Raw genomic sequence first — 24,739 nt, 5'->3', positions numbered from 1 at the left:
TGGAAAGGCTGGTAGTCTGTGAACTGAGGGATTTTGCTTGGCTGCTAAGGTTTGGAATCGAGAATTCCTCAATTGGTGAGGTCCTTTAACTGATGTGTTTGGGACTAAGGGGCTTTTTACAAAACCAAAAAGATAACCACCAAAATAATAGTTCCACTCGGGTTTTTATTAAAATTAAATAAGTTACAATTGGCAAAATGGGGAAGAATTATAAATATGAAATTATCAAGTATGCCAAACACATTTCACAGAAATGCTTCTTTAAAAACAAACAAACCAACACTTAAATAATTTCCTTGTCAGGAAGAACGCAGTATATAGCTAGGAGAGGCCAACTGCCTCTTCTGATACTTTTCACATCTGAGATTTCCAAAATGGGAGAGCCTGCAGAATCTTTTCTGTAGTTCATAATGAGTGCAGCAAAAGAAAACGGTATTGGTCGGAGGAAGCACAAGCCAAACCAACACAGTCACAAGGATTATGAGGCCTGCTTATAGCCTAGATGGTCTTCTCAAAGGATCTTTGGTCAAATAAACTTTTACTTCAGTTACTCATCTGAAAAACTAGGAAACAACCTCAACTTTGTGTCAAAAAACATGTTGCAACGGAGGGGGAAAAAACCTTAGTAAGAACTGGATAGTATTCCCACGAAGCCATTTAACCAAATTTGTTTCGCCTTCAGGTATGCTGTCTGAGGGCAAAAAAAAAAAAAGCCAAATATGAAAGATGTAGCTTGCAAGACTGAAAACAGAATATACATACACACAGGGATTGCAAGGCACAGTATTTCCATCCTTGATCTCATACAATGGCACATGCTAAATTTTGTTAAAATGGCTACTTTGCAGTAGGAAAACAAAGTACTGAGTGCCAAAATATACGTTCAAATTGTAAGCCATCCAATCTTGACTGCATCTATCCCATTTTTGCCAGAGCGCACGTAGGAGGGTACCTTCAGAAAGTAATCTCATGTATGCCCCCTCCGTTTTTTGAAAGGCACATAGACAACGGAAAATTTTCCCTGGTTCAGAACCATGTTAAACAACCTATGCGCAAGATAAATTGACTGCAAGTCAGCCTTCAAGACACAGAGTAATCCAGAAGAGATGTAATCTTGTATCGCATATGACAGGTCATCCTCCACTTTCTGCTGCTATCTTCCACATTCTGCTCCATTTCAGGAGACAGAAGCTGTGAGGGGAGAAGGGATGAAAGAGTTTCTGTAGCTCTTCTTGGGTCATCTGTCTGCAATGGCCTCCGTGGGGTCATAAGGAATAGCACCTCCCTGAGCAGCATGGTGAAAATCTGTCGCATGGTAACCAGAAGAACAGTGCATCACCTCATTCATCCTGCACGTGCTGCAGGGAAAGGACACCCCATGGGTGGACAAAGGATGCTTCATCAAAGCCTTGGAGGTGCAAGCTGGCTACGCTTCTGGTGTAGCAGGCTCATAAAAGCTTGTTGATTCCAAGCCAGCCACTTTTCAGATGATGTAGCAAGTCATGAGTGCCAAGTCCTTTATTTCAGGGCCATAGGCTGCACGGGAGAGAAAAAGAAAGCCACTGGTGTAAGCTATAATTGGGGACCCATAAATATTTAAAACCGCTAATGCCAAAGCTTATGTCCGTCAGCACAAGCCTAATTCAGGAGCCTCATATTAAAGCAAGAAAGTGTTTCACCTGAACCACCATCCTCTGACCCAACTTTGCATCATGGAGGCAAGGGAAAGGAAGTGCTCAGTCAAGGGACTGGCACACTCTTTCAAGTATATAGTTGTAAGAAGTTGGAACACACTCCAGCCCCAAAGGGAGATGGGACTCATCTACAATAGTTTTGTCTACCAATACATCCCTGCTCTAGCTCACTTGCTCAATTTCCCATCTTGACATATGAATATGAAACCTGGGGATTCTCTCCACCATCATTACCCTACAGAAGACAACTCAATGTGGTGATGAACTGTTGCACAGAAGGGGGTAATTTAACATTGCCTGCTGGCCCCCATCTATACACTGCTCAGCACCCACACGCAGAAAAGCTGACCAACACCTGGATTTTGAAAAAAGCATTGACGTTTAACATACATAAACCCCGTGATGTCAATAAAATGGAGATTAAGGACACGGCCAGCAGGATTGCTCGCTTGCTCCAAACTGACACATCTTATAACCGTGCTGCCACTCAATTAAAGGAAACCTTGGCCAACTAATCCCATTTTAGTCAATCAATGAAATCTGCATAAAGTTTCAAAGCAAGAAAGTTTCCTTTTTAAAAAAGAAAGAAGACCCACAAGTCAGATGCAGGAGGCAGCAGGCAGCACCTCAGAAGGCCAGGCGTGTTATGTCTGTCAAAGCAAAAGCGAAGATGAGCTTAAAAAGCAAGCATTTATAGCGACTAGAAGCTTTTGTGGAGAGGCCACGTCGCAGCAAAGTGTTACACCCACTACCCCAAACATGCGTACACATCTCCCAAGGTGAGCAGCACTTCATGCACCTGGCAAGGCAGACTCCTGCCAACAAGTGAGGCCTGCTAAGCCCCTTGAGCCTCCTGGGCTATTTGTTCCTCCCACCCTTATGATGAGCCCCATTCCCTGTGGTTTCTATTATTCTGTTTTAAAAAGCTTATTGAAAACAAATATTTTACTTATAATTATTTAAAAAAATTAATCGTGATAACATGAGGTTGGATCCTGACAAGACAGAAGTACTGTTTTGGGGGACAGGCAGGTGTGGGGGACTCCCTGGTCCTGAATGGGGTAACTGTGCCCCTGAAGGACCAGGTGCGCAGCCTGGGAGTCATTTTGGACTCACAGCTGTCCATGGAGGTGCAGGTTAATTCTGTGTCCAGGGCGGCTGTCTACCAGCTCCACCTGGTACGCAGGCTAAGACGCTACCTGCCTGCGGACTGTCTTCGCCAGAGTGGTGCATGCTCTAGTTATCTCCCGCTTTGACTACTGCAATGCGCTCTATGTGAGGCTACGCTACCTTTGAAGGTGACCCAGAAACTGCAACTAATCCAGAATGCGGCAGCCAGACTGGTGACTGGGAGCGGCCGCAGAGACCACATAACAACGGTCTTGAAAGACCTACACTGGCTCCCAGTACGTTTCCGAGCACAATTCAAAGTGTTGGTGCTGACCTTGAAAGCCCTAAACGGCCTCGGTCCTGTATACCTGAAGGAGCGTCTCCACCCCCATCGTTCAGCCTGGACACTGAGATCCAGCACCGAGGGCCTTCTGGCGGTTCCCTCATTGAGAGAAGTGAAGTTACAGGGAACCAGGCTGAGGGCCTTCTCGGTAGTGGCGCCTGCCCTGTGGAACGCCCTCCCAGCAGAAGTCAAAGCAATAAACAACTATTTTACTTTTAAAAGTCATCTGAAGGCAGCCCTGTTTAGGGAAGTTTTTAATATTTAATGCTGTACTGTTTTTAACACAGAGTGGCTGGGGAAACTCAGCCAGATGGGCGGGGTATAAATATATTATTATTATTGGACCACGCCCCCCTACAGCAGAGGAACTCACGGTTGATTGGTGGTCTCCGCCTGGGGGGCACGGACCTGCTCCGGCCACGCCCTCTCCTGCTCCGCGCAGGCGCATCGCTGTCCCCACTCCCTCCCTTCAGGAGTCTCTTCAGCGCCCTCCACAGGCGCCACTGGCCGGCCTCGCCGTCGCCGCCCTCCTCCTCCTCCTCGCCGTCGCCCTCCTTCTCCCCCAGGCGCTCCTCGGCCTTGTTCCCGCCGCCGGCCCCTTGCTTCTCAAGGCGGACGACGCGCTGCCAGAGCTCGGCGTCGATGGGCGGCAGGACGAGGCGTCGGCGGTTGCCCGTCAGCCCCGCGCTCCCGCGCCTGACGCCGGCCACGAGGAAGTTGCCGCGCTCTCGCAGCGAGGTGACGGTGCGGCAGTAAGGGCACGTGACCTCCTCCCACCAGCTCTCGCGCGCCAGCTGGCACACGCAGGCGCTGCAGATCACGTGGCGGCAGCGGGAGGGCTTCCACGAGCCGTGCGCGCCCCCCAGGCGGCGCGGCGCGCGGCCGCAGCGGTCGTAAGGCATGCAGCAGATGCCGCACTCCAGGTCCTCGGAGGCGCCGCCCTCTTCGCGCTCGTCTACGGCCATAGCCTCCTCTGCCTTGATTTGAAACGGCCCCTCGCACGCTTACCCGGAGCCCGCGAGGCGCGCGAGCCAACTGAAGGGTGCCTCTAGCCGGCTGCCTCTATATATAGACACGAGGAGAGCGTCCCCGGTCGCTTGGGTACACGCCCCTTTTTGCTCTTTTCAGCCAATGCGGAGCTATAGAGGGGCGGCGCGCGGCGAAAGGCCACGCCTCCCCAGTCCTCTTTCAAAGGGGGGAAAAGGCGGGAAAAAATCTGGGAGGCGATTGGTGGAGGGCGGGGAGGGCAGGCGGGAGAGGCGCCCCCCTCCCAGCAACCTGTTGACTCAGGCAGAAATCCAACTGGTGAGGCTTCTGAGGTAAAGTGATGCGGGAAGAACAGCCACACCAATCTGATTTTGAGCCACGAAACTGAAAGGTGTGGCAACCCTGTTTCTTTACTTTTAGCATGCATTATTTTGTTGTTTTTTCCAAAAAAAAATATATTACTGGTTTTCACAATATTATAAACAAACACATAAGACAAACAAACATAAATCATAGCCTTATTGAAAATTACACTTATTAACTTTGTTAAGTGACTTCCCCGCTTCCCCTTGGTTGAATTTCATTGCATATCCTTTTAACGGTTTCCCAAGTCACAAGTCTTATAAAATTTAACTTGAACATTAACATCCTTAAATCTTCACCAGCTACACCAATCTGATTTCTGTCTGTGCCACGAAACTGAAAGGTGTGGCAACCTTGTTTCTTTACTTTTAGCATGCATTATTTTGTTGTGGTTGTTTTGTTTATATGGTTTTAATTCCAATAATGTTCAGTTGATTTTCATTGTGTTTTAAAAAAACAAAAAAAACCCCCACACCACCCAGTGTTTATATTTTATCTGTAAGACACCTTCGAATCCTCGTCAGGGAAAAATGAGGAGTATGAATGAATATATAATCATCACAAACATCATCACAATTACCGTAATAAAAATAATATTTATTCATTTCTATCCCACCTTTTTCCGAGAGTGGGGACTCAGCGCGGCTTACAATAAAATTAAAACAACACAGATTAAAATACAAAAAGCTAAAGATAATAGTTAACAAACTTAAACATCAATGGGAATTTTCAAAAATCCAGCTTTTCTGAAATTTGATATTCCAGAAATTAATAAAATAACAGAACAACACTGGGAAGTCTCAAACCAGAATTAGCTTTATTAAATATATTTCAAGACAACAATCTGGATTTACATGATAAGCCATTTATTACAAGCGACAAGACACAACCAGACACTGGAAAGATTTCTGGCACAACAATAAAACCATCAGTATAAAACAGCAGGACTCTGAGAGATTAACAAATAAACTACAGTTGACATGTGGACAGATCAAGAAAAATGGCTTTGTCCTGATGCCAATTAATTTCATAATTAACTTCGAATTTATGCCAGTATTCCAGAATAGGAACAATCCCCCACATCAGCATTTGGCTCAATCTGGTTGATCTATATTTAAATTTTAACATAAATTATTATCTTCATTTTGAACCCCATTCCCATGTTCATCAATATACCAACATTTTATATTGTCTCACTGGTGACATAAGAGGAAAAATGAGTATTACTCATACTTAATCTAAGCACAACCATAAGGGCTTCTGATTAGGCATTTAGCTATGCAGTGTTGACTGTTATCTGTCAACTCTGTTATATCCTGTTTCCATTTTGTTTAAAGCAATTCGCAAGCTAAGAACATATACATTGACCACTAATAATGAACCAAAAGTTGTAGATATTACAGTACTGCAAATTTATTATGCTATTTTCGTGATAAATGAATGATGTGAGACTTGGCCTGTTTATTATCATTATTATCATTACTGTATTATCTTATTCCTATGATCTTTGTTTATACAACCCAGTAGAAAGTCATTCACATAAAAAGTAATTAAACTCTAGTAGTAGAATTAAAACAATATAAACACAAATCTATTAACTTACAGATAGCAAAAACAGCATGGCACTATTAAACGCCCTTTGCTTAAAAACAGCTCCCAAAAGCTTGTTGGAATAAAACAGTCTTCAGCTGCTGGCAGGAGCCCTCCCAGAGCATTTAAGAAGATAACTTCTTTTTTAACCTCCCTCCACCAAATAAAACTATTTTAAAAGTACAAATGAAGCTATCCACAATGCCTGGCAAAATTACCGTACTTTTCTGTGTATAAGGCTAGGGGTTTTTTTACTTTAAGGTTGGGGGCGTCTTATACACAGATAGTGCATATGCCCATTTTCTAAATTTGGGGTCCCCAAAAGTAGGGGGCGACTTATACATGGAGGCGTCTTATACATGGGAAGATATGGTATATCTTAATGTTGTGGGACTATATGAACTGCCTTGTGATTGTAGCCTGAGTCCATCTACCTGAGTATTGCCTATACTACCTGGCAGCAGTTCAGGGTTTTAGGGTTTCTTTCCTGCCCATAATTTGGAGATGCTGAATGTTGTAACATTGGGCTTTCTATTTACACAGCAGGTGCTTTGTATCCTTCAAGTACGGGAAATCTGAAGCTGACTTTATGTGTAAACAACCAGCAGTTTAGGGGGAAATGTCATTACATAAACAGAAGGATGTACAGTACTTTGAATCCTCTACGAATTCTGTTAGGTTTTTCAAACAATGATGGATGTCACCTGAGCACCAAAATATAGTGGGAACCTTAATAACAGTGGCAATTTTAATATAATAGCTGCTAAATGGCATTAGCACAATATGCCTACAGAAAAAAGAGTGGCTCATTAAAGTACAGCATGCAGCCGCAATGCCTAAGCATAATGTGTTTGCGGGAAGAAAGGGGAAAGCAGAAATTCAGTATCGCCCCTCATGCATATGAAGATTTCTCATTCTTGAACAGGAATTGCTATGGCAGCATATGAATTATGCATTCAAATTCATAATGATTTATTTATAAATGTACAAGTATGGATAGATGATGGCAGAACAATTAGTTTGTGCTATAATAAAAAAATCAATAAGGCAATCCATTTTTTAGAAAGTGAAAAAGAGCAGTTTAAAACCTGGTTCACGGTACTTTCAGTAGAGCGCAGTTTGAAACAAATACAGTGGTACCTCTGGTTATGTACTTAATTCGTTCCAGAGGTCCGTTCTTAACCTGAAACTGTTCTTAACCTGAAGGCACCACTTTAGCTAATGGGACCTCCCACTGCTGCTGCGCTGCCGTCGCGCTATTTCTGTTCTCATCATGAAACAAAGTTCTTAACCCAAGGTACTATTTCTGGGTTAGCGGAGGCTGTAACTTGAAGCATATGTATCCTGAAGCGTATGTAACCTGAGGTACCACTGTCAAAATAAAAAATTCCTTCCAGTAGCACCTTAAAGACCAACTAAGTTAGTTCTTGGTATGAGCTTTCGTGTGCATGCACACTTCTTCAGATACCCGAAAGCTCATACCAAGAACTAACTTAGTTGGTCTTTAAGGTGCTACTGGAAGGAATTTTTTATTTTGACTATGGCAGACCAACACGGCTACCTATCTACTACTGAGGTACCACTGTATGTTTTAAAAGGTCAGGAGTTTTTTTTTTATAAAAAAGGGAGTATTTTATAAAAAAAAGGGAGTATTGAGGTGCCTCTGATGCCAAGGCCCTGTCTCTGATGCCAGGAAGTCTGATAGATCTTGATAGTGGGCGTGCATTTGCCTAGCCTGGACGGGTGGGAAAAGAAAGAGGATGGAGGGGCAGGTGAAAGTATAGCAAATAGTTGGGTTAGGTTTGGGGAGACTTGCGGAATCAGGAAGTCTTGCTTGCCTCTCAGATTATGAGGATAATGGGATAATGCGTGTGGGTAGGAAGTACCAGCGTTCGAAATTAGCCGGGTGCTAGTAGCACTTTTTGACAAGCAACCAGCCTTTTGGCACTGGGAGATGTCTGGGCTGCTGTCAGCTGGTTTGCCAGGCACTGCGGTAGCAAAAGACTCGCATCTTTTGCTGCCGTTCAACCCTGCAGACCACCTGATTCGTCTGACAGCAAAATAGGAACAATGCTCCCAGGGTGCCCGGTCTGGTAGCACGGCAGCAAAAAAAAAGGATGCCTAGACATTTTGTTTTGGTGCCCACAACCTAGGCCCCAGGAGCCACATGGCTCCTAGATTCCTATCCCAGTTTCTAACACTGCCAAAGTACAGCCATGCATGGTGTTAACGGAGAAATCTGAGGGCTCCCTTGGACAAAAAAAAACTAGGACACCAGCCAGGAATACCAGAGCAAAACAGCAGCCAGTAGGCTTGGTCTTTATTGAAGACTGTCATGACAGGACTCCCACCTGCCACAAGGTGGAACAAGATGGAAGCCCCGAACAAAAGAAGACCCCAACTTTTATTAGCTACTAATCCCCCATGCTACACCCCTAAGACTACATCATGACTACAGCATTGACACATCACAAAGAGGAGGAGTTGTGGTGGTAACCCTGAGTGTCTTGTCACCTGTCCCATTCCTCCTTTCCCCCTCATCCATAATTACATTCCTGAGGACAAAGAGGAGTTAACTGTTTCCTGCCCCCAGAGGGAAAGGTTGGTCACTGTCCTCTGTTTCAGTCCATACTGAATCCACTTCCCTATGCAGGTCCTTTGTGAGTGTAATGATCTTCTGACCATCAAGGTTGGCATGCCAACCGGGTAGGGCTCACTGCGGACGTGTTGGTAAGCTTGGATTATGGCTGCCTTGTGTCAAGTTTCCCCCTTTTGATAGTCCTTCTTTCACGGTGTAAAATAAAAGTGGAACGGTACAGATCCGATGTATGGCTGATTTGTGTGAGTGTGTGTGTGTGTCGTGTTTGTACAAACTGAATGATGGGGTGTGTGTGTGTGTTTCCCTGCAACAATGGGACCCTAGGTTTTCTGAAGGCCAGGCAGAAGAATAATTACAACCACCTTTGCTATTTACAGTCCCTCCAAACCATGGAGCACTGGGCTTTTTTTCCAGCCCAAACTCACCACAACCTCAGGTGGGTGCCATTGACAAGGGAGGCATTCATGGTGAGTCCCAGCACCTCTTTTTCTAGAAAAATAGCACTGTATACGCATATTAGTTATTGTTACTATTGCCTAAATTCAACTTCTATTCCACCCTTCCTCCCGAAGGAGCCCAGGGCAGAGAACACATCAATCTTAAAAGCATTCTAAAATCACTCTTAAAACTTTCTAAAAGCAGTTGAAACATTATCTCAGCCAGTGATGTGTGTATGAAAGTTTATAAATATGCTAATGCTTAAATTCCCAGTAGGTTGTGATTTCTTTGCTGCAAGGGATTATCCGCCTCTGAGGGGTGGTGATGATGGACTCCTGAGAGGGGAGCAGTGTGTGTGTATCTAGGGAGATATTAAATAAGATGGGGGGACTGCTCACTGCATTGGGTCCAGGCTGGCTTTTTGGCACTAAAGCACTGTGTGCTGCTCAGTAGGCAGAGACATTGCGCTGGTGAAATCTTGTTGGGGAAACCCTCTGAGGTAATGGGAGAGTTTAATGTTTGTTGACCGCAAGTGCCGGAAATCCCCCTTGCTTGAACCAATTTTCGCCTTGGACAAATAAGATTTACTGGAAAGGCAAACAAGATTTTGCTTTGGGTCTGTGTACACTAGGACTGATGACTCCACCGGGGTCCTGTTCTCTGCTCTCAGAGAGGATATGATAGAGAGGGCTAAATTTGCATTGGTCTGACTGTTGTATCTTAAGGGCCAAGAGTGTCAAAAACCTGCTCAATTGCCTGAGCATGAGTCATCCTGTTGGCGTGTCTGTCTGGGGCCTTGGCAGGGAGAGCTTTCTGATGAGGTCAGGGCTCCAGTTCTTTGGCTGGCCATCCAGGAAGCCTCCCAGTGCCAGCTTCTCCCTGCCGGGGAGTGCAGAAAGCAGGATTTGAATTTTTTCGCCCCCAAGTATGGAGATAGCAGCTGTTTCCTGGTTGCTCCGTGTGTTGACTGAGCCTTCAACCAGAAATTACCCTCAGGGTTTTAACCTTGTGCAACAATGCACGTACACATGCAGCCGTCTCAGTCTGGAACACCCCCTTAGTCCTGACCCCGTGGCATAGAGAGGGCATCACCCTGCCCTTCAATCGCATCCCATAGCCACCCCCACACCCCACATCTGACCTCCCTTCACTGACAGTATTTGCATAGAAAGTTTTTTTTCCCCTTTAAAGCAACAGCTGGAATAAATATGTAGAGGTTGTGATTGATGGCAGTTAGTTGATGTTCAAGGGAATTTCTGGCCTCTTAAATATGCTCACCTGTCAGAGGCCTCTTCATTTGTGGCAGTTTTCACTGCCACGTTTCCTTGTGGTGCTGTGTTACTTTTCTACCCACAATTGACTCCAATTTTGTTACTAATGCCATTTGCAGAAGGATCGGCTCACCCGGTTAAAGTGTATAGAAAGGGCATTTTCCTACAACACCCATTCCCACCACCTAAGCTGGAGTGAGGCAACATTTTTGAGTGGGTGAGTGATCACAAAGCTATGCCAGGTGGAATAAGTCATCCCAAGCATTCCCTTCTTCGCTGAGAAGGTCCCGTGCCTCGTGAGGTGTTAGGGCAAGGCTGACAACCACATCCTTTGCTCGCGCTAGTGAATTATGAGATATGATTCCTGTTGGGCAGCACCGTTCATGATCTACATCAGCTTTCACCAGTCTTCAGGTGTTTTGGACTACAACTCCTATTAGCCATATGCCAGCTGGGACTGATGGGAGTTGTAGTCCAAAAGACCCAGTGGGCTCCAAGTTGGCAAATGCTGATCTAGAGGGCAAATGGGAGTCAGGGGAAAGGACTATGAGGGGGAAAAGCCATCTACTTTGGTTTTTCCAATGTTTATATTTTTAACACTGAACTAGAATTCATTTGCAAGTTTGATTCTATTTGTTTGGGGCTCAGTTGAGACCAGGGTTTCTGCTACCACTTTAGATGTTGTAGAGCTAGCTAGGAAGACTGGGTTATCACCAGTTAGCATTGTGAACAATGACTGTAGTCATGAGCTTTGCATGGAAATGTCTCAAGCTGTACATCTTGTATTTCAAAACTGCTTGTCCCCACTGTGTACATTCCCCTTGCTAGAATCACAGAACTGTAGAGTTGGAAGGGGCTCTAGGGACATCTAGTCCAACCCCCAGCAATTCAGGAATCTCAACTAAAGCATCCATGACAGATGGCCATCCAACCTCTGCTTAAAAACCTCCAAGGAGTCCACCACTTTCCAAGGGAGTCCATTCCACTGCCAAACAGCTCTTGCTGTCAGAAAGTTCTTTTCCTTTCTCGTAACTTGAATCCATTGGCATGGCTCCTACCCTCCAGAGTAGGAGAAAACATGCTTGCTCCATCTTCCATGTGACAGGTCTTTGGATATTTGAAGATGGCTATGATAACTCCTCTCAGTCTTCTCTTTTCTAGGCTAAACATACCCTAGGTCCCTCAGTCTGCCAGCTGACGATAACAGTTTATGCATTTGACAGAGTGGGATCTAGTCCATGAAAGCCGGTGCCACAGTAAATCTTGCTCTTGATTTCATGAACAGTCAGCTACTCTTTTGGGGGCTTGTACTAGGCACTGTAGGCTGATCGCCGAAGAATTGCTGCTTTTGAATTATGGTGCTGGAGGAGACTCTTGAGAATCCCATGGACTGCAAGAAGATCAAACCTATCCATTCTGAAGGAAATCAGCCCTGAGTGCTCACTGGAAGGACAGATCCTGAAGCTGAGACTCCAGTACTTTGGCCACCTCATGAGAAGAGAAGACTCCCTGGCAAAGACCCTGATGTTGGAAAAGATGGAGGGTGCAAGGAGAAGGGGATGAAAGAGGACGAGATGGCTGGACAGTGTTCTCGAAGCTACTGGCATGAGTTTGACCAAACTGCTGGAGGCAGTGGAAGACAGGAGTGCCTGGCATGCTCTGGTCCAGGGGTCACGAGGAGTCTGACACGACTAAACGACTAAACAACAACTAGGCACTGTACAGATCAGCCACAGAGGCATAGCTGTTCCCAACTGGAGGTGCTCTCCAGACCCATTTGAGATGATATTGGATCTGGGTGTTATGACTCCCTTCCTTGCCCGCAGAAGCAACATCTCCCAGGTAAACAGGAAGCCATCAAACCGGTTGAGGACAGAAGCTCATGCAAATTTCATTCTTGGCAGCTGCAACGATCTCTGACAACACCTGGCTATCACAAGGGAATTTGAAATAGCTGGGAATGGCTGAGCCTGACAAAATTGTCTCTGCATGAAACACCAGTCAGGATGAAGTAAAGAGTAAATATGCTATCTTTCAGGTTCATGGAAGTCTCCAGAGCCTAGCTTGATGGTTGTGAACATTAATGTTATATTGCAGCAAAGATCTGAGACTGTAGTGGAGAAATCCAGTCCCACAAATTTCTGCGACTTTCCACCCTCATTTACACTGGGGGTGTGCAATGAAGGGAAAGGAGCAGATCACAGGAATTCAAACGGTCTATTTTTTGATTTCTGTCTGCTCCTTTGACTCCTGTTCTTTAGGTAATATGACCTGCAACAAAATGTTGCAGTGTGAGGAGTGCTCCTGTTCAGGTTCCCACCCCATTAGCTAAAGGTAAAGGGACCCCTGACCATTGGGTCCAGTCGCAGACGACTCTGGGGTTGCAGCGCTCATCTGGCTTTACTGGTCGAGGGAGCCGGCGTACAGCTTCTGGGTCATGTCGCCAGCATGACTAAGCCGCTTCTGGCGAACCAGAGCTGCACATGGAAACGCCGTTTACCTCCCCTCCGGTACGGTACCTATTTATCTACTTGCACCTTGTGCTTTCGAACTGCTAGGTTGGCAGGAGCAGAGACCGAGCAACAGGAGCTCACCCCGTCACAGGGATTCGAACCGCTGACCTTCTGATCGGCAAACCCTAGGCTCTGTAGTTTAACCCACAGCGCCACCCGCGTCCCACCCCATTAGCTAGTCATGTCCTGTTCCAGAATACTCCATTCCATTTGTTGCCCCTCCAGTTAGCCTGCATACCATGGCATTGAGCATACTTTTTCTTCATTGATATGGGTGTTGTTTTTCTTGCACCCCCGTCACATTTAAGCTTTTCTGCCCCCTCAATATTGTTGTGGGTTTGCTGTCAATCTGGACAATGCCCTGAGTGACCTTCATTCAAAGGAAACCAATCCCTGGAAAAGGGCTGAAACCCCTGCAGTCTCTCACCACTCAGAGATTGTGGTTGGGCATTACAATATTTTTTGTACTTCTGCAAGCCTTAGACTTTGCCTGACCCTGCTTATATATGCCCCTCCTGTGAGCGTGGATGATGCTGTTTTGGTACATTAAGCAATCACATTTGGAGAATGAGTTTGCTGCCAAGCCTGCAAAATTCTTGCAAGAGCCTGAAGTGTGATACTAGGTCAGCGATGTGCAATTCTCGTGGCCTCAAAGGGCCTCGTCTTTATTCCTCGCCATCCTTCCAGCACTGATCTGCTTGCTGCTGCTGTCGCCTCGCCTTCCTTGCATGATCTCACAGCTTTCCAAAGCTTCCTCCTTTGCCCTCCCCTTCCTGCTTTCTTGATTCAGTCCCAGCTGCAGAGTGAATCCACTGATTCAATTCGTTCACTTAAGGATACGGAGAGAGAATTGGCAGGAGCCAAGAGACAGGGAGCTGCCAACTGCAGCTGCCACTGCTGCAGATTGCATGAGTCAGCCTCTTTCTAAATAGTGAGAGTGGCGTTATAAATTCTGGCTTGGCAAATCAGTACATGCTAATCCCAAGATAACAACAACAATTTTTACCATTTATTGAGTGCTCTGTACGCTTCACATACATTACCTCTGTAATCCTTCTAACAACCCTATAAAGCAGGTCTGTATTATTAGCCTATATTGCACTTGCACACACACACACACTCAGAGTCAGTCACTCCAACCCCAGTTCGTGCCATCCCTCACAGGATAAGAGAACTATAGAGTGTGGCGTTTAGGCTGGCCAGACCCCAACAATGAGATTATCTTTCCCAGAAGATTTACCCAAGGCAAGGCATGAACTTCTGCTGGGAGAGTATTGTAATAAACGAAAATCTGCCCTTATTCCCTTATGAGTGTCACAAGAGCCATTATAGAATCATTTGTAGGTTCTCCATCGGTCGGAGAAAATAACAGAGGCCAACCAGAGAATATTGAGAAGCAAAGCAGCTCGTAAGCCTGATCTTTATTGATCTGTTGCAACAGGGTGCTCCCCTCTCACGCAGGAAAGGAGCAGGACCCAGAACAAAGGTGTGTCCACCCTTATATAGACATTTTAAATTGCCTGCCTTGGAGTCCAAGACCACCCCAGAAACATCATACCTACATCACAGAAGAAGCGGTCTACAGCAGAAATCTGAGTGGGTTGTTTACCTCCTGCCTGGCAAGTTACCTGTTAATGCTTACTTGATTGGATACCCTGGGGAGCCTGGCCAGTCTTTTGTAATGACAAATACTTAGTTCCTGAGCCAGGTCACAGGCTCACCCTATTCATACACAGACATACCCTTAAGATAGGATTTGTGAAGGAAAAGACAGTGGGGAGGCTTTTCCATTTGACTTTGCAGAGAAATCATTTGGTCAGCTTGGGAGTCAAAATGGTTCCAGGGCTGTTTTCCTGTGCTGCTCCAGACATGTGGTTTATATATTTATGTACGTGTTTGCTTGGTACATTTATGAATTTTTATTATATACATAAGACCTTAAATTTTTTATTTCAGTATTAAGATTTCTGATGGCAAGAGTCATTTGACAGTGGAACAGACTCCCTGGGAAGGCGGTGGACTCTCCTAAGGAGAGTTTGGATGGCCACTTGTCATGGATTCTTTAGTTGAGATTGCCGCATTGCAGGGGGTTGGACTAGATGACCCTCGGGGTCCCTTCCAACTCTTATGATTCTATGAACGTGCATGTGAGTGAAAGCATATATATATACAGATATGGCTGGGCCATGGAAATCATGTTGAGTGGCTATGTCACTTCCTGGTTCACGCTGCAAAGCTATTTTTAGACATTACAGTGGTACCTCGGGCTACATACACTTCAGGTTACAGACTCCGCTAACCCAGAAATAGTGCTTCAGGTTAAGAACTTTGCTTTAGGATGAGAACAGAAATCATGCTCTGGTGGCGCAGCGGCAGCTGGAAGCCCCATTAGCTAAAGTTTGTGCTTCTTCAGGTTAAGAACAGTTTCAGGTTAAGAACGGACCTCCGGAACGAATTAAGTACTTACCCCGAGGTACCACTGTACTGGGGATGGAAGAGTGAGTTGCCCATTGATATGAAGACTAAGCATGTTCAATGGGCACAAACTGCTGTCGGGGTGGTAGTGGTGGTGTACTTGGAACCCTGAACAGAAGCACTTCATACTGCAACACTTTGTTGCAGGGCCCACTCCATGTGTGATGCGCGCGCGCGCGCGCGCACACACACACACACACACACACACACACACACACCTGATTAAAGGACACCTCAGTTGACCCAAAGCATTTTTAATCTAACTGATGAAGCAATCAGACGTTACAACCCTATACTGAATTCTTCAGGCGAAGAAATCAGATTAAGAAAACTGTGTAACTGGGATCAGCTTGCTTGCTGGAGGGGTCCCATAAACAACACCGGCTTAATCTATGACAGGAGCGTAGCCTAATGCGTGCCTCTTGCTTTCTTGGCGAGGGATGCTCATAAGCGTGATAATTGTAGGCGCCGCCTGCTCCTTCCAACAATGCAAGCGGCTTGACAACTCATGTTGCAATTTCCATCGCTTGCCTTGCCCTGGTGAAAAGGAAACCAGATAGGAAGCACAATGTATATGCTTGATGGGCTCAACTCTCCCCATCATGAGAATGGCCATAGATCTAAAAAGACGGGCACCTTTTACTGTGTGTTTTTCATGAGAGTTGATGCAAAGATTCCCCCTCCTCAGACTGCGGTGCTCCTGTTTCAACCTGCACCTCGTGCCGGCAGCAGCGGTGAAACTTCTCATGTGCCGAAGGCGCTTGGGTTTGTGACTCGCCAATCTCTCGGCTAATAACAGAGAAGGTAACTGATAAGCTATTTCCTCTTGAATAATGTAATTGCGCAGCTGAGAGGAAGCACCGGTTCCCCCAGGATACCGTGGCACATGGAACGCCACTTGGTAAATGTTTGAAGGACTTATCACAGCATGAACATGGTTGTGCTCCCCAAGGCAGAGTTTCACCTCCAAGAGCCAGGGACAAAGAGCTGTAGCTCACTGCTTTGTGAGCAAATGGTCCCAAGTGCAGCTAACAGCACCTCTGTAAAATCATAGAACTGTGCAGTTGGAAGGTAACAGACCAGCCCCCTGCAAATCAGTCCAGCCCCCTGCAAATCAGGAACCACAATTCAAGAATTCCTGAGAGAGGGGCACCAAGCCTCTGTTTGAAAACTTCCAAGGAAGGGGAGTCCATGACCTTCCGGGGGACCCATTCCACTGCTGAATAGCTCTTATCGTCAGAAAGTTCTTCCTAATGTTTCTTATTAATCATTTAATTGCACCCCACCTTTTTGCCCGACAGGGACTCAAGGTGGCTTACGGATAAAAATAAGAACAGCTACAAACATAGAGGGGAAACCCAATCATTGTAAACAAACACTAAAACTATATATATACATTTAAAAATCTATTAAAACTGTAACAAATAATTACAATAAACACAGCACAGCGTCAGACCTTTCATTAAAAGCAGTCTGTTCCCAAAAGCCTGTTGGAACAGGAAAGTCTCCTCCTGCTGGCTCAAGGACAGCAAGGAGGGAGCCAGTCTGGCCTCTCTAGGCAGGGAGTTCCAAAGTTGCCTGGGAGCAGCCACCACCGAGAAGACCCTCTCCTGTGCCCCCACCAAGCATCCCTGTGGAGGTGGCAGCATTGACACAAGATCTCAGAGCCTGGGCAGGTGCATATGAGGGAAGACAGACTTTCAGATACAGTAGTTGGGACCTAAGCCATATAGCGCTTTATTGGTCATAGCCAGCACTTTGAATTGTGCCCGGAAACACTAGTGGAAATGTTCTAGCAAGGGAATGGCCTGCTCGCTAGAACCAGTCCCAGTCAACAATCAGGCTGCAGCCCTTTGAGCCAGCTGAAGTTTCTGAGCACGTTTCAAAGGCAGCCCCATGTAGAGCGCACTACAGTAATCCAAATGAGAGGTGACTAAGCTTTGTGCCACTGTGGCGTAATTTCCTTTGAATGTCATATGAATTCTTCGGTCCAGGTCCTACCCTCTGGAGCAGCAGAAAACAACTAGAGATGCGAAGGCAGCTATCGTATCTCCTCTCTTCCAGGCTAAACATACCCAGATCCCTCAGCTGTTCCCGATAAGTCTTTGGTTTCCAGACCCTTCAACATCCTGGTCACCCTCCTCTGCCCACCTTCCTTCTTGTCAACATCCTTCTGAAACTAGGGTGCCCAGAACTGGACACGGAACTCCAGGTGGGGTCTGGCCAAGGCAAAACAGAGCAGAACTATTATTGGGATCCATGCCTGCTTGAAACCTTGTAAAGGAGCTACCAGGCAGCACAGGCATGGATCCAGCAATGGTTAAGGAAGCTTCCTCACACATTAGGTTTCATAGGAATCATAGGATTGTAGAGTTGGAAGAGTCACCAAGGGTCAGCCCCTTGCAATGCAGGAATATTTTGCCCATTCGGGGCTCTAACCCATGATTAAGAGTTTCAAACATGTACATTTTGTTGCATGCTACCCTGATCTCTGGGATGCGGGTGGCGCTGTGGGTTAAACCAGAGCCTAGGGCTTGCCGATCGGAAGGTCGGCGGTTCGAATCCCCGCAACGGGGTGAGCTCCCGTTGCTCGGTCCCTGCTCCTGCCAACCTAACAGTTTGAAAGCATGTCAAAGTGCAAGTAGATAAATAGATACCACTCCGGCGGGAAGGTAAACGGCGTTTCTGTGCGCTGCTCTGGTTCGCCAGAAGCGGCTTAGTCATGCTGGCCACATGACCCGGAAGCTGTACTCCGGCTCCCTCGGCCAGTAAAGCGAGATGAGCGCCGCAACCCCAGAGTCGGCCACGACTGGACCTAATGGTCAGGGGTCCCTTTACCTTTACTACCCTGATCTCTGAGCAGGGTCCTGCTTCCTTGGAACGAAGCTTACTGTAGCAGAGACTAGGATGATGATGATGATATAATAATAATAATAATATTTATATGTTGCCCATCTGGGTTGCCCCAGCCACTCTGGGCGGCTCCCAACAAAACATTAAAAACACAATAAAACTATGCAAGCGAGGGCGAGCGCTATTCTCTCGTCTCCCACCACACGGCGACTGTCTGGCCAAGTGTTTGTTGTGCTTCATTTCCAGGTCAGAAAGTGTGGACCTAAGAACAGTGCATTATCAAACACAGACGCACAAACTCAGGGGTAGACTCACAGAATTGTAGAGTTGGAAGGGATCGCAAGGATTATCTAGCCCATACCCCCTGCAATGCAATAAACGTTGGCCCAAAGTGTGGCTTGAACCCGTGACCCTGAGGTTAAGAGTCTCGTGCTCAATGGTCAGGGGATGAGGTCCAGCATAGTGTAGCGTGTGGCTGGAGTGTTGGACTTGGAGCTGGGAAGGGCCTGGGTTCAAATCTCCATTCAGCCATGAAGCTCACTAAATAAATAGTGGTGCCCCGCAAGACGAATGCCTCGCAAGACGGAAAACTCGCTAGACGAAAGGGTTTTCCGTTTTGGAGGTGCTTCGCAAAACGAATTTCCTATGGGCTTGCTTCGCAAGACGACAATGTCTTGCGAGTTCCTGCTGGTTTTTCCCCTCCCCCCTTTTTCTAAGCCGCTAATCAGCTGATCCGATCAGCAGATAAGCCGCTAAAAGCCGCTAATCCGTCAATGGGCTTGCTTTGCAAGACGAAAAAACTGCTAGACGAAGAGAATAACAGAACGGATTCTTTTCGTCTTGCGAGGCACCACTGTAAGTGATGGGGAGTGGAGTCCAGGGACTCAAGGTTCATCACACCAGGCAGAGATATCTCTGTCACTCCCCCCCACTGTTTTCCAGGTACAGATGCCTGCGACTGATTGTTGTCATGACAATACGAGCATTTTAAGACAGAACATTGCTGAACGGTGGAGTCTTATTCCCCTTCCAAATCCTCTTCTCAAAGCATCTCATCGATCACAAGAACAAGCATCACAAAACACCAAGCGAGACCAGGTCTGTCGCTTCATGTATTCTTTATTTCAGTATTTCAATATTTCAAATATCTCTCCCTGCCCCCACCCCACTGCCCAAACACACACACACACACACCCAAAAAAGAAGAAAAGGGGCAAAAAAACCCCCTCTTTGAAAGCCACGTGCCCGTTCTACTTATATCAAGCATTTTTTTAAAAATCCCTGCAAGGTGGTCTCTGCAGGGGGACTGCTTTTCAGTAGAAATAGCTCTCTTCTCTCTCGGAAAGGGGCAATTTGTGCACAGGCCCTGCAATGCCTCTGCTGTGCTGCAGAGGGAGCTGCTCTCCCTTGGAACGAGCTCTGCGCTTTGAAATCTTTCAGGGCTTTCTTGCCTAGCCTCCTTCCCTTTACGGATCCAAAAGAACATTATCAAAAGGCGGCTAAATATTACTAGAGTCACACACAGAGAACACCTTGTACAACCTAGTCATACCTGGGGGCAGGAGCCCAGGAGTCCAGCTCCCAGGCAAAACTGACCTGAACCCCCTTTTGCCATTTAAAAATATCTGCCTGTCAGTTTGGAAATCTCTTCTAAAAATTGAATATACTCAGTCTCCCCCCCTGCCAGCCCCACTTCAGATTTCCTATGCAGTTTCTAAACAGATTCCTTGCCCTGAGCTTTTGTGGGGTACAAATCTGGGCTACAAACAGATAGAATCTTAAAAATTGTAGGGTTGGAAAGGGAACCCCAGGGCATAGCTGTCAAGTGTCCCTTATTTGGCGGGACAGTCCCTTATCCCAGCGCCACGTCCTGCTGCTGTCCCTTATTGATGATGTCCCTTAAATAAGCTACTGAAGGTAATGGGGCCCTTTCTATGTCCAGCTGTCCTTTGTCAACAACAATTTTTTGCTGGGTTTTTTGTATTGAATATATGCTATATGGTAATTTATGGACCAAATAGGTATTTAAAGCCATTTGCATGCAACAAAATATGTATTTTATCAAAGTAATTGTTGATCCCTTATTTTGGCTGCTGATCCCTTATTTTCGAGGCTGCTGGTCCCTTATTTTCAAATCTGTAAGTTGACAGCTATGCCCCAGGGTCATCCAGTCCGAGCCCCTGAAATGCAGGAACCACAGATAAAGAATCTCTGATTGTCAGCAATGCAACCTCCTGTTTAAAAACCTCCAGTGAAGGAGAGCCCGTCGATGTTAAGATTATACATATATTTAATTATATTAATGTTTCCTATTGATGTTTTTAATTTAACCCCCCCCCCCAATGTTTTTAGCTGTTCTTATTTTATCTGTAAGTTGCCTCGAGTCCCTGTTGGGGTAAAAGGCAGGGTATAAATAAATATATAACAATGTATGTTCAAAACCTCTAAAGATTGCAGTGTGACATAGTGGTTAAAGACTTGGACCTGGGAGACCAGGTTTCAAATTCCCACTCGGTCATGAAGATTATAGGGTGTAGATCTTTGGGCTGCCTTTTCTCAGCCTAACCTCCGTTGCTATGAGGATTAAACGAGGAAGGGGAGGAGACCCACATAATCCACCTTGAGCTCCCTGGAGAAAAACAGGTATGATGTAAATAATAGAATTGGAGAGTTGGGAGCATCTAGTCTAACCCCAAGCGATGCAGGAATCTTTTGCCCAACATGGGACCCGAACCCGGGACCCTGAGATTAAGAGTCTCGCGCTCTACCGGCCGAGCTATCCCTCGTGGAAACAATGCAATAAATAAAGCTCAGGAATGATCTGGGGAACCGAGAGGGGTGGTGTGCGTGGGTGCCAGCCATCTTAGAAATCCCAAGCAGCCTCAGTTCTGACCTGCAGACCCACCCTAACCCCCTGCAGAGACTCCTGGAAGCGACAGAAGTGCTACTCTAGAGTAAAACTCGAAGCAGACTCATTCTCGACAGAGAAAATATATGTATATATATATACAGCATCGTATAATTTTGCAGCCAGTGCGAGGGGGGCAGGTGCCATTGACCCTGCCCTGGAAGCGCAGCAGATTCAAAGCAATGAGTTGTGCAAAAAATAGGGTGCCACAGGGCTCCCCGGGAGCAAGGGGGTTCAGGGGGGGGGACTCGGTTGCTAGCCTTCCTCTCTCCCCACTGCCCCAAGGTGACCCTTTGACCCTGAGGACGCTTTTTTTCCAATATATTATTGCTTTAAGAAGAGATGGCTCTTTCCCTAGAGGAGGGTGAATATGGAATTCTGTTTTAAAAAATGAAATGCAAAAAAAAGAAAGAGAGAGAGAGAAAGAGAGATTAAGTCAGAACCAAAGTGATAAGGCAACCTCCACCTCCGCAACAAAATGGGAAGGTTCGGTGGGGAGGAAATTCACGGCAAAATGAAAAACCACAGAGGGAAACTGAGGGGGAAGGAGAGAGAAATGTCTTTTTCTCTCTCTCTCTCTCTCTCTTCTCAGCCATCTGCTTCTGCTGCTCCTGAGGAGCAGGAAGGGAGCCAATTTTGCTTTCCTGCCAAAAGTAACAGGGGGGAATTTGTAATGGCATTCAGTGAGGAGAATAGCTGCAAATTAGATAAAGGATTAGGCGAAACCAAATAAAGACATTATGAATTACGCTTTGGGGCAGGGGGTGGGGGGAGATACATCCGAGGAACATTGTTCGGAGAAGCTGAGTGGAGCTTGTGGGCAAAATGGTTTTTGCTTGCCGCCCGACAACCATGAATTTTGGGCTTTCTTAGCCCCCCAAAATGGAGGAACGTAATCCTGCCATGGAGATGAATGCTCACCAGTCTCCACTCGGTGGGGAAGGGGAAACAGGTTCTGGCAACGATTTTGCACTGCAGAAACCTTATTCCCTTTTAAAAAAGTAATCCAGGACTAGGCCATGTTAAGCACGTGAACTGACAAATTTGTCTTTCAAAAAGTCCTAGCCCCACTGTCCTCAAAATGTGGGATTTGTTTTATTTCCCCTGGGGGATAAACCTTAAATGTTTAGGAATGGAAAGCCGGTGAAGGGAGGAGGTTGTGTTGGAGAGGCAAGGCAATAATTTACGTGGGGGGTTTTGAGGGGGTAGGGTGAGTGGGAATAAAAGATGGGTAGGGGAAGAAAGATGATATTTGTATCCGAAAAAGGACTCTAGAAAGGTTAAATTTGAAGAATTGGGGTGAAGGGGACTGTCTCTTCACAATATCCCCACCAGAGACAGGGGCTATCTCCTCACTGGGGCCTTCACACAAGGCCGGACTAAGACATCTTGGTGCCTGAGGCAGGAAATCCAAAATGGCGCCCCTCCCGCTCATGCGCAGCTCCCATTCATTTAGCCGAGAGGACTTCCCACTGGGTCGTGCCCAAGATGGCTCCTCTGCGGTCCCTCGAAACATCATAAAACCCGCAAATTATGCTAGTGGGGTGCCCCCCAACAAAAGCACAAGATGCTGAGGAGAAAAGTAAAGTAAATGGAGTGACTCATAACGCTACACGGGACTTTGGTCGGCGGGGGTAAATATGCACTAAGGATGCTCAATTGTTATCATACACCAGCTATGTGCTTGTTTCCCCCACTCCCCCCATTTTGCCTCGTTGCGCTGTGCCCGCCCCATGTTTAAAAACCAGGCGTATTGATATGGGAAAGAGGCAAAGCGGCCGGCAGTTCCGGCGCTAGCGGGAGGCGGTGCCTCTTACCCGCCAATCCCATAGCTGGGTTGCTCATGCCTTATTATTTGTACTGTAATCTAAGCAGGCGGCTTTGGGGGGCAGGCGCTAACCCGCCAGCGCCCTCCCACTTCGCCCGCCGTGGAAGTATACGGTTATTTGGTTCTCATGCGCAAAGCGGCTCCTCCTTGCCCACCCCCGCCAAGTTGAGAGGCGGCAGCTGGTGGGAGAGCTTGTGGGGCAGGGAGGGGTAGGTAGGTGGGGCCAGGAGCCCCCCCAGAGGAGGAGCAGGAGGCGATGCAGTCCTTTGGGACAACAGCGTGCAACGTCCCGGGCGCCAACGTGTCCCTACGCCCGGGACTCTTTTTTTGCATTGGGCTTGTTGCCCAGGAGCGCATCAATTTCCTGGACGACCTGGGGCGTCAGCTGAGTCAGAACCTGCGGAGAGAGAAAGAGAGGGGCTGCATGACTGAGGAGGAAAGGCTTCCGCCATAGTGGCAGTTAAAATACGTTGCAAACTTTGTATGAGAAATCGGGTTAGCAAAAACGGAATTCCACAGCGCCATCTGGTGTCAGAGCGTTAGAATGCATAGACAAGGCATATAAAGCGTTTTTTCTTTGCCATTGTAGCTGAGTCCCATTCTAGGTTGTTTAAAATTATCACTGTGATTTTATTCTGCTAGCTGAAGTTCTTTTGAAAATGAGGAGGGATGTAAGCTTTCAAAATAAATAGGGAAATAGAGTGGGCCAGCAATTCGATAAGATGGCTCATATGTCTGTCAAAGGCCAGGGGAAACCTGGATTTTAAAAAGAGCTGCAGGGTGTTCCAGTTTCCCTCTCTGTGCAACCCTCTCTAGCGCCCTGGCTTTTCTTTCCACCCCCTTTTTAACCACCACTTTTTTCTTTGAGGGTTTTAAAAAAAGTAAATAAATATCCATTTCCACTCACGATCACTTTTCTCTATTCTATATAGTTGTGCCTGCTCCCCACCTACCTTTTTGCCACGTTTCTTTTTTAAAATTTGAAATGGAAATTGTAAAGCCACCAAGCTGGTTATGCATGATGTGGAGAAAATCTAGAAGTAATTCTTTTCTTCCTCTTTCAATGCCACTTCCAGACCATGGCGACTTTGTGGGTGGGATTCGATCATTCACCCGCAAATTTGGGTTGTGCAGTTAAACACGCACCATTAAACTCACCCAAACAAGAAACCACAGGCTTTTTGCGGTAAGGAAACTGGCAAGAAAATACGCTGGGAAGTGTGTGGGGCGGCAATTGCTCAATGAACAGCGGACATCGTATAACCACTGTGCTTAGATTGTTTTTAAGCGGAGGCGAGAGGAATTCATGAAGGAGAAGAGGTCTATCAATGGCTATTAGGCAGGATGGCTCTATGGAACGCCTCCAAAAACCCAGGATGAGGTTTTATTTTATTACCTTCCCTTCACCCTAAGATCCCAGAGCAGGTCATAATGATTTAAAATACAACCAGATCAGGGCTGAAGAATCTCAGGTCTTGGTGGGGTGTGTGTGAGAGAGAGATGTGGCCCTCCAGACCTCTATCTGGCCCCCCGGATTCTCCCCAGCCACACCTCTACCAGACCTGCTCTGAACTCGCTCTTTCTTTTTTTTTTGGTGTGTCCTTGAATTCTTGATAGTGCCTGCCTCATGCTTCCCTAGATATAGGACAGAGACGGGTGTGTGAGCGTATGCAAAAACTATTATTATTATTATTATTATTATTATTATTATTATTATTATTATTATTATTATTATTATTATTTGTATACCACCCTGAATCCATAGAT

The 24,739-nt window shown here is 46.4% G+C and overlaps 2 protein-coding genes and 1 long non-coding RNA gene across 7 annotated transcripts in view; 1 reads left to right on the top strand and 2 right to left on the bottom strand.

Annotated features, from left to right (window-relative positions):
• Positions 1-145: 145 nt before the first annotated feature.
• RNF227 (ring finger protein 227) lies at positions 146-4,233 on the bottom strand. Of its 2 annotated transcripts, XM_081168222.1 has the most exons (3): positions 3,521-4,233; positions 2,291-2,344; positions 146-1,536 (listed from the first exon to the last, which is right to left on the bottom strand). In XM_081168222.1, the coding sequence occupies exons 1-2, from the start codon at positions 4,110-4,112 to the stop codon at positions 2,322-2,324; spliced, it is 615 nt and encodes a 204-aa protein (XP_081024348.1). In that variant the 5' UTR covers positions 4,113-4,233; the 3' UTR covers positions 146-1,536; positions 2,291-2,321. The 2 variants fall into 2 exon arrangements, with proteins under 2 accessions (XP_081024348.1, XP_081024347.1); XM_081168221.1 differs by lacking the exon at positions 2,291-2,344 and having other exon boundaries at positions 3,521-4,198.
• Positions 4,234-4,414: 181 nt separating this feature from the next.
• LOC308572315 lies at positions 4,415-22,712 on the top strand. 2 transcript variants are annotated; one of them, XR_014001705.1, is made up of 3 exons: positions 4,415-4,466; positions 9,064-9,153; positions 19,179-22,712. It is a non-coding gene; the product is annotated as an uncharacterized lncRNA (long non-coding RNA). The 2 variants fall into 2 exon arrangements; XR_014001706.1 differs by lacking the exon at positions 4,415-4,466 and adding an exon at positions 8,746-8,817.
• KCNAB3 (potassium voltage-gated channel subfamily A regulatory beta subunit 3) overlaps positions 21,718-24,739 on the bottom strand; it is a 31,409-nt gene continuing 28,387 nt past the window's right edge. For all 3 annotated transcript variants that reach the window (XM_081167997.1, XM_081167998.1, XM_081167999.1), the window contains one exon: positions 21,718-23,369. In XM_081167997.1, the coding sequence (XP_081024123.1) occupies positions 23,280-23,369 (90 nt within the window). In that variant the 3' untranslated portion in view covers positions 21,718-23,279. The remainder of the gene's footprint in view (positions 23,370-24,739) is intronic.

The sequence above is a fragment of the Podarcis bocagei genome (assembly GCF_964188305.1).
Source record: "Podarcis bocagei genome assembly, chromosome: 13".
Taxonomy (NCBI): Eukaryota; Metazoa; Chordata; class Lepidosauria; order Squamata; family Lacertidae; genus Podarcis; species Podarcis bocagei.
The sequence above is the reverse complement of the archived record's forward strand: the minus strand, read 5'-3'. Positions and strand labels throughout refer to the sequence as shown.

Excerpts from the sequence above, each read along its gene's own strand:
- RNF227 (XM_081168221.1), bottom strand. The coding sequence starts at position 4,112 with ATGGCCGTAGACGAGCGCGAAGAGGGCGGCGCCTCCGAGGACCTGGAG. Across the intron at positions 1,537-3,520 it reads GCGGAGACCACCAATCAACC|CCTATGGCCCTGAAATAAAG; the intron begins GTGAGTTCCTCT and ends TCTCCCGTGCAG.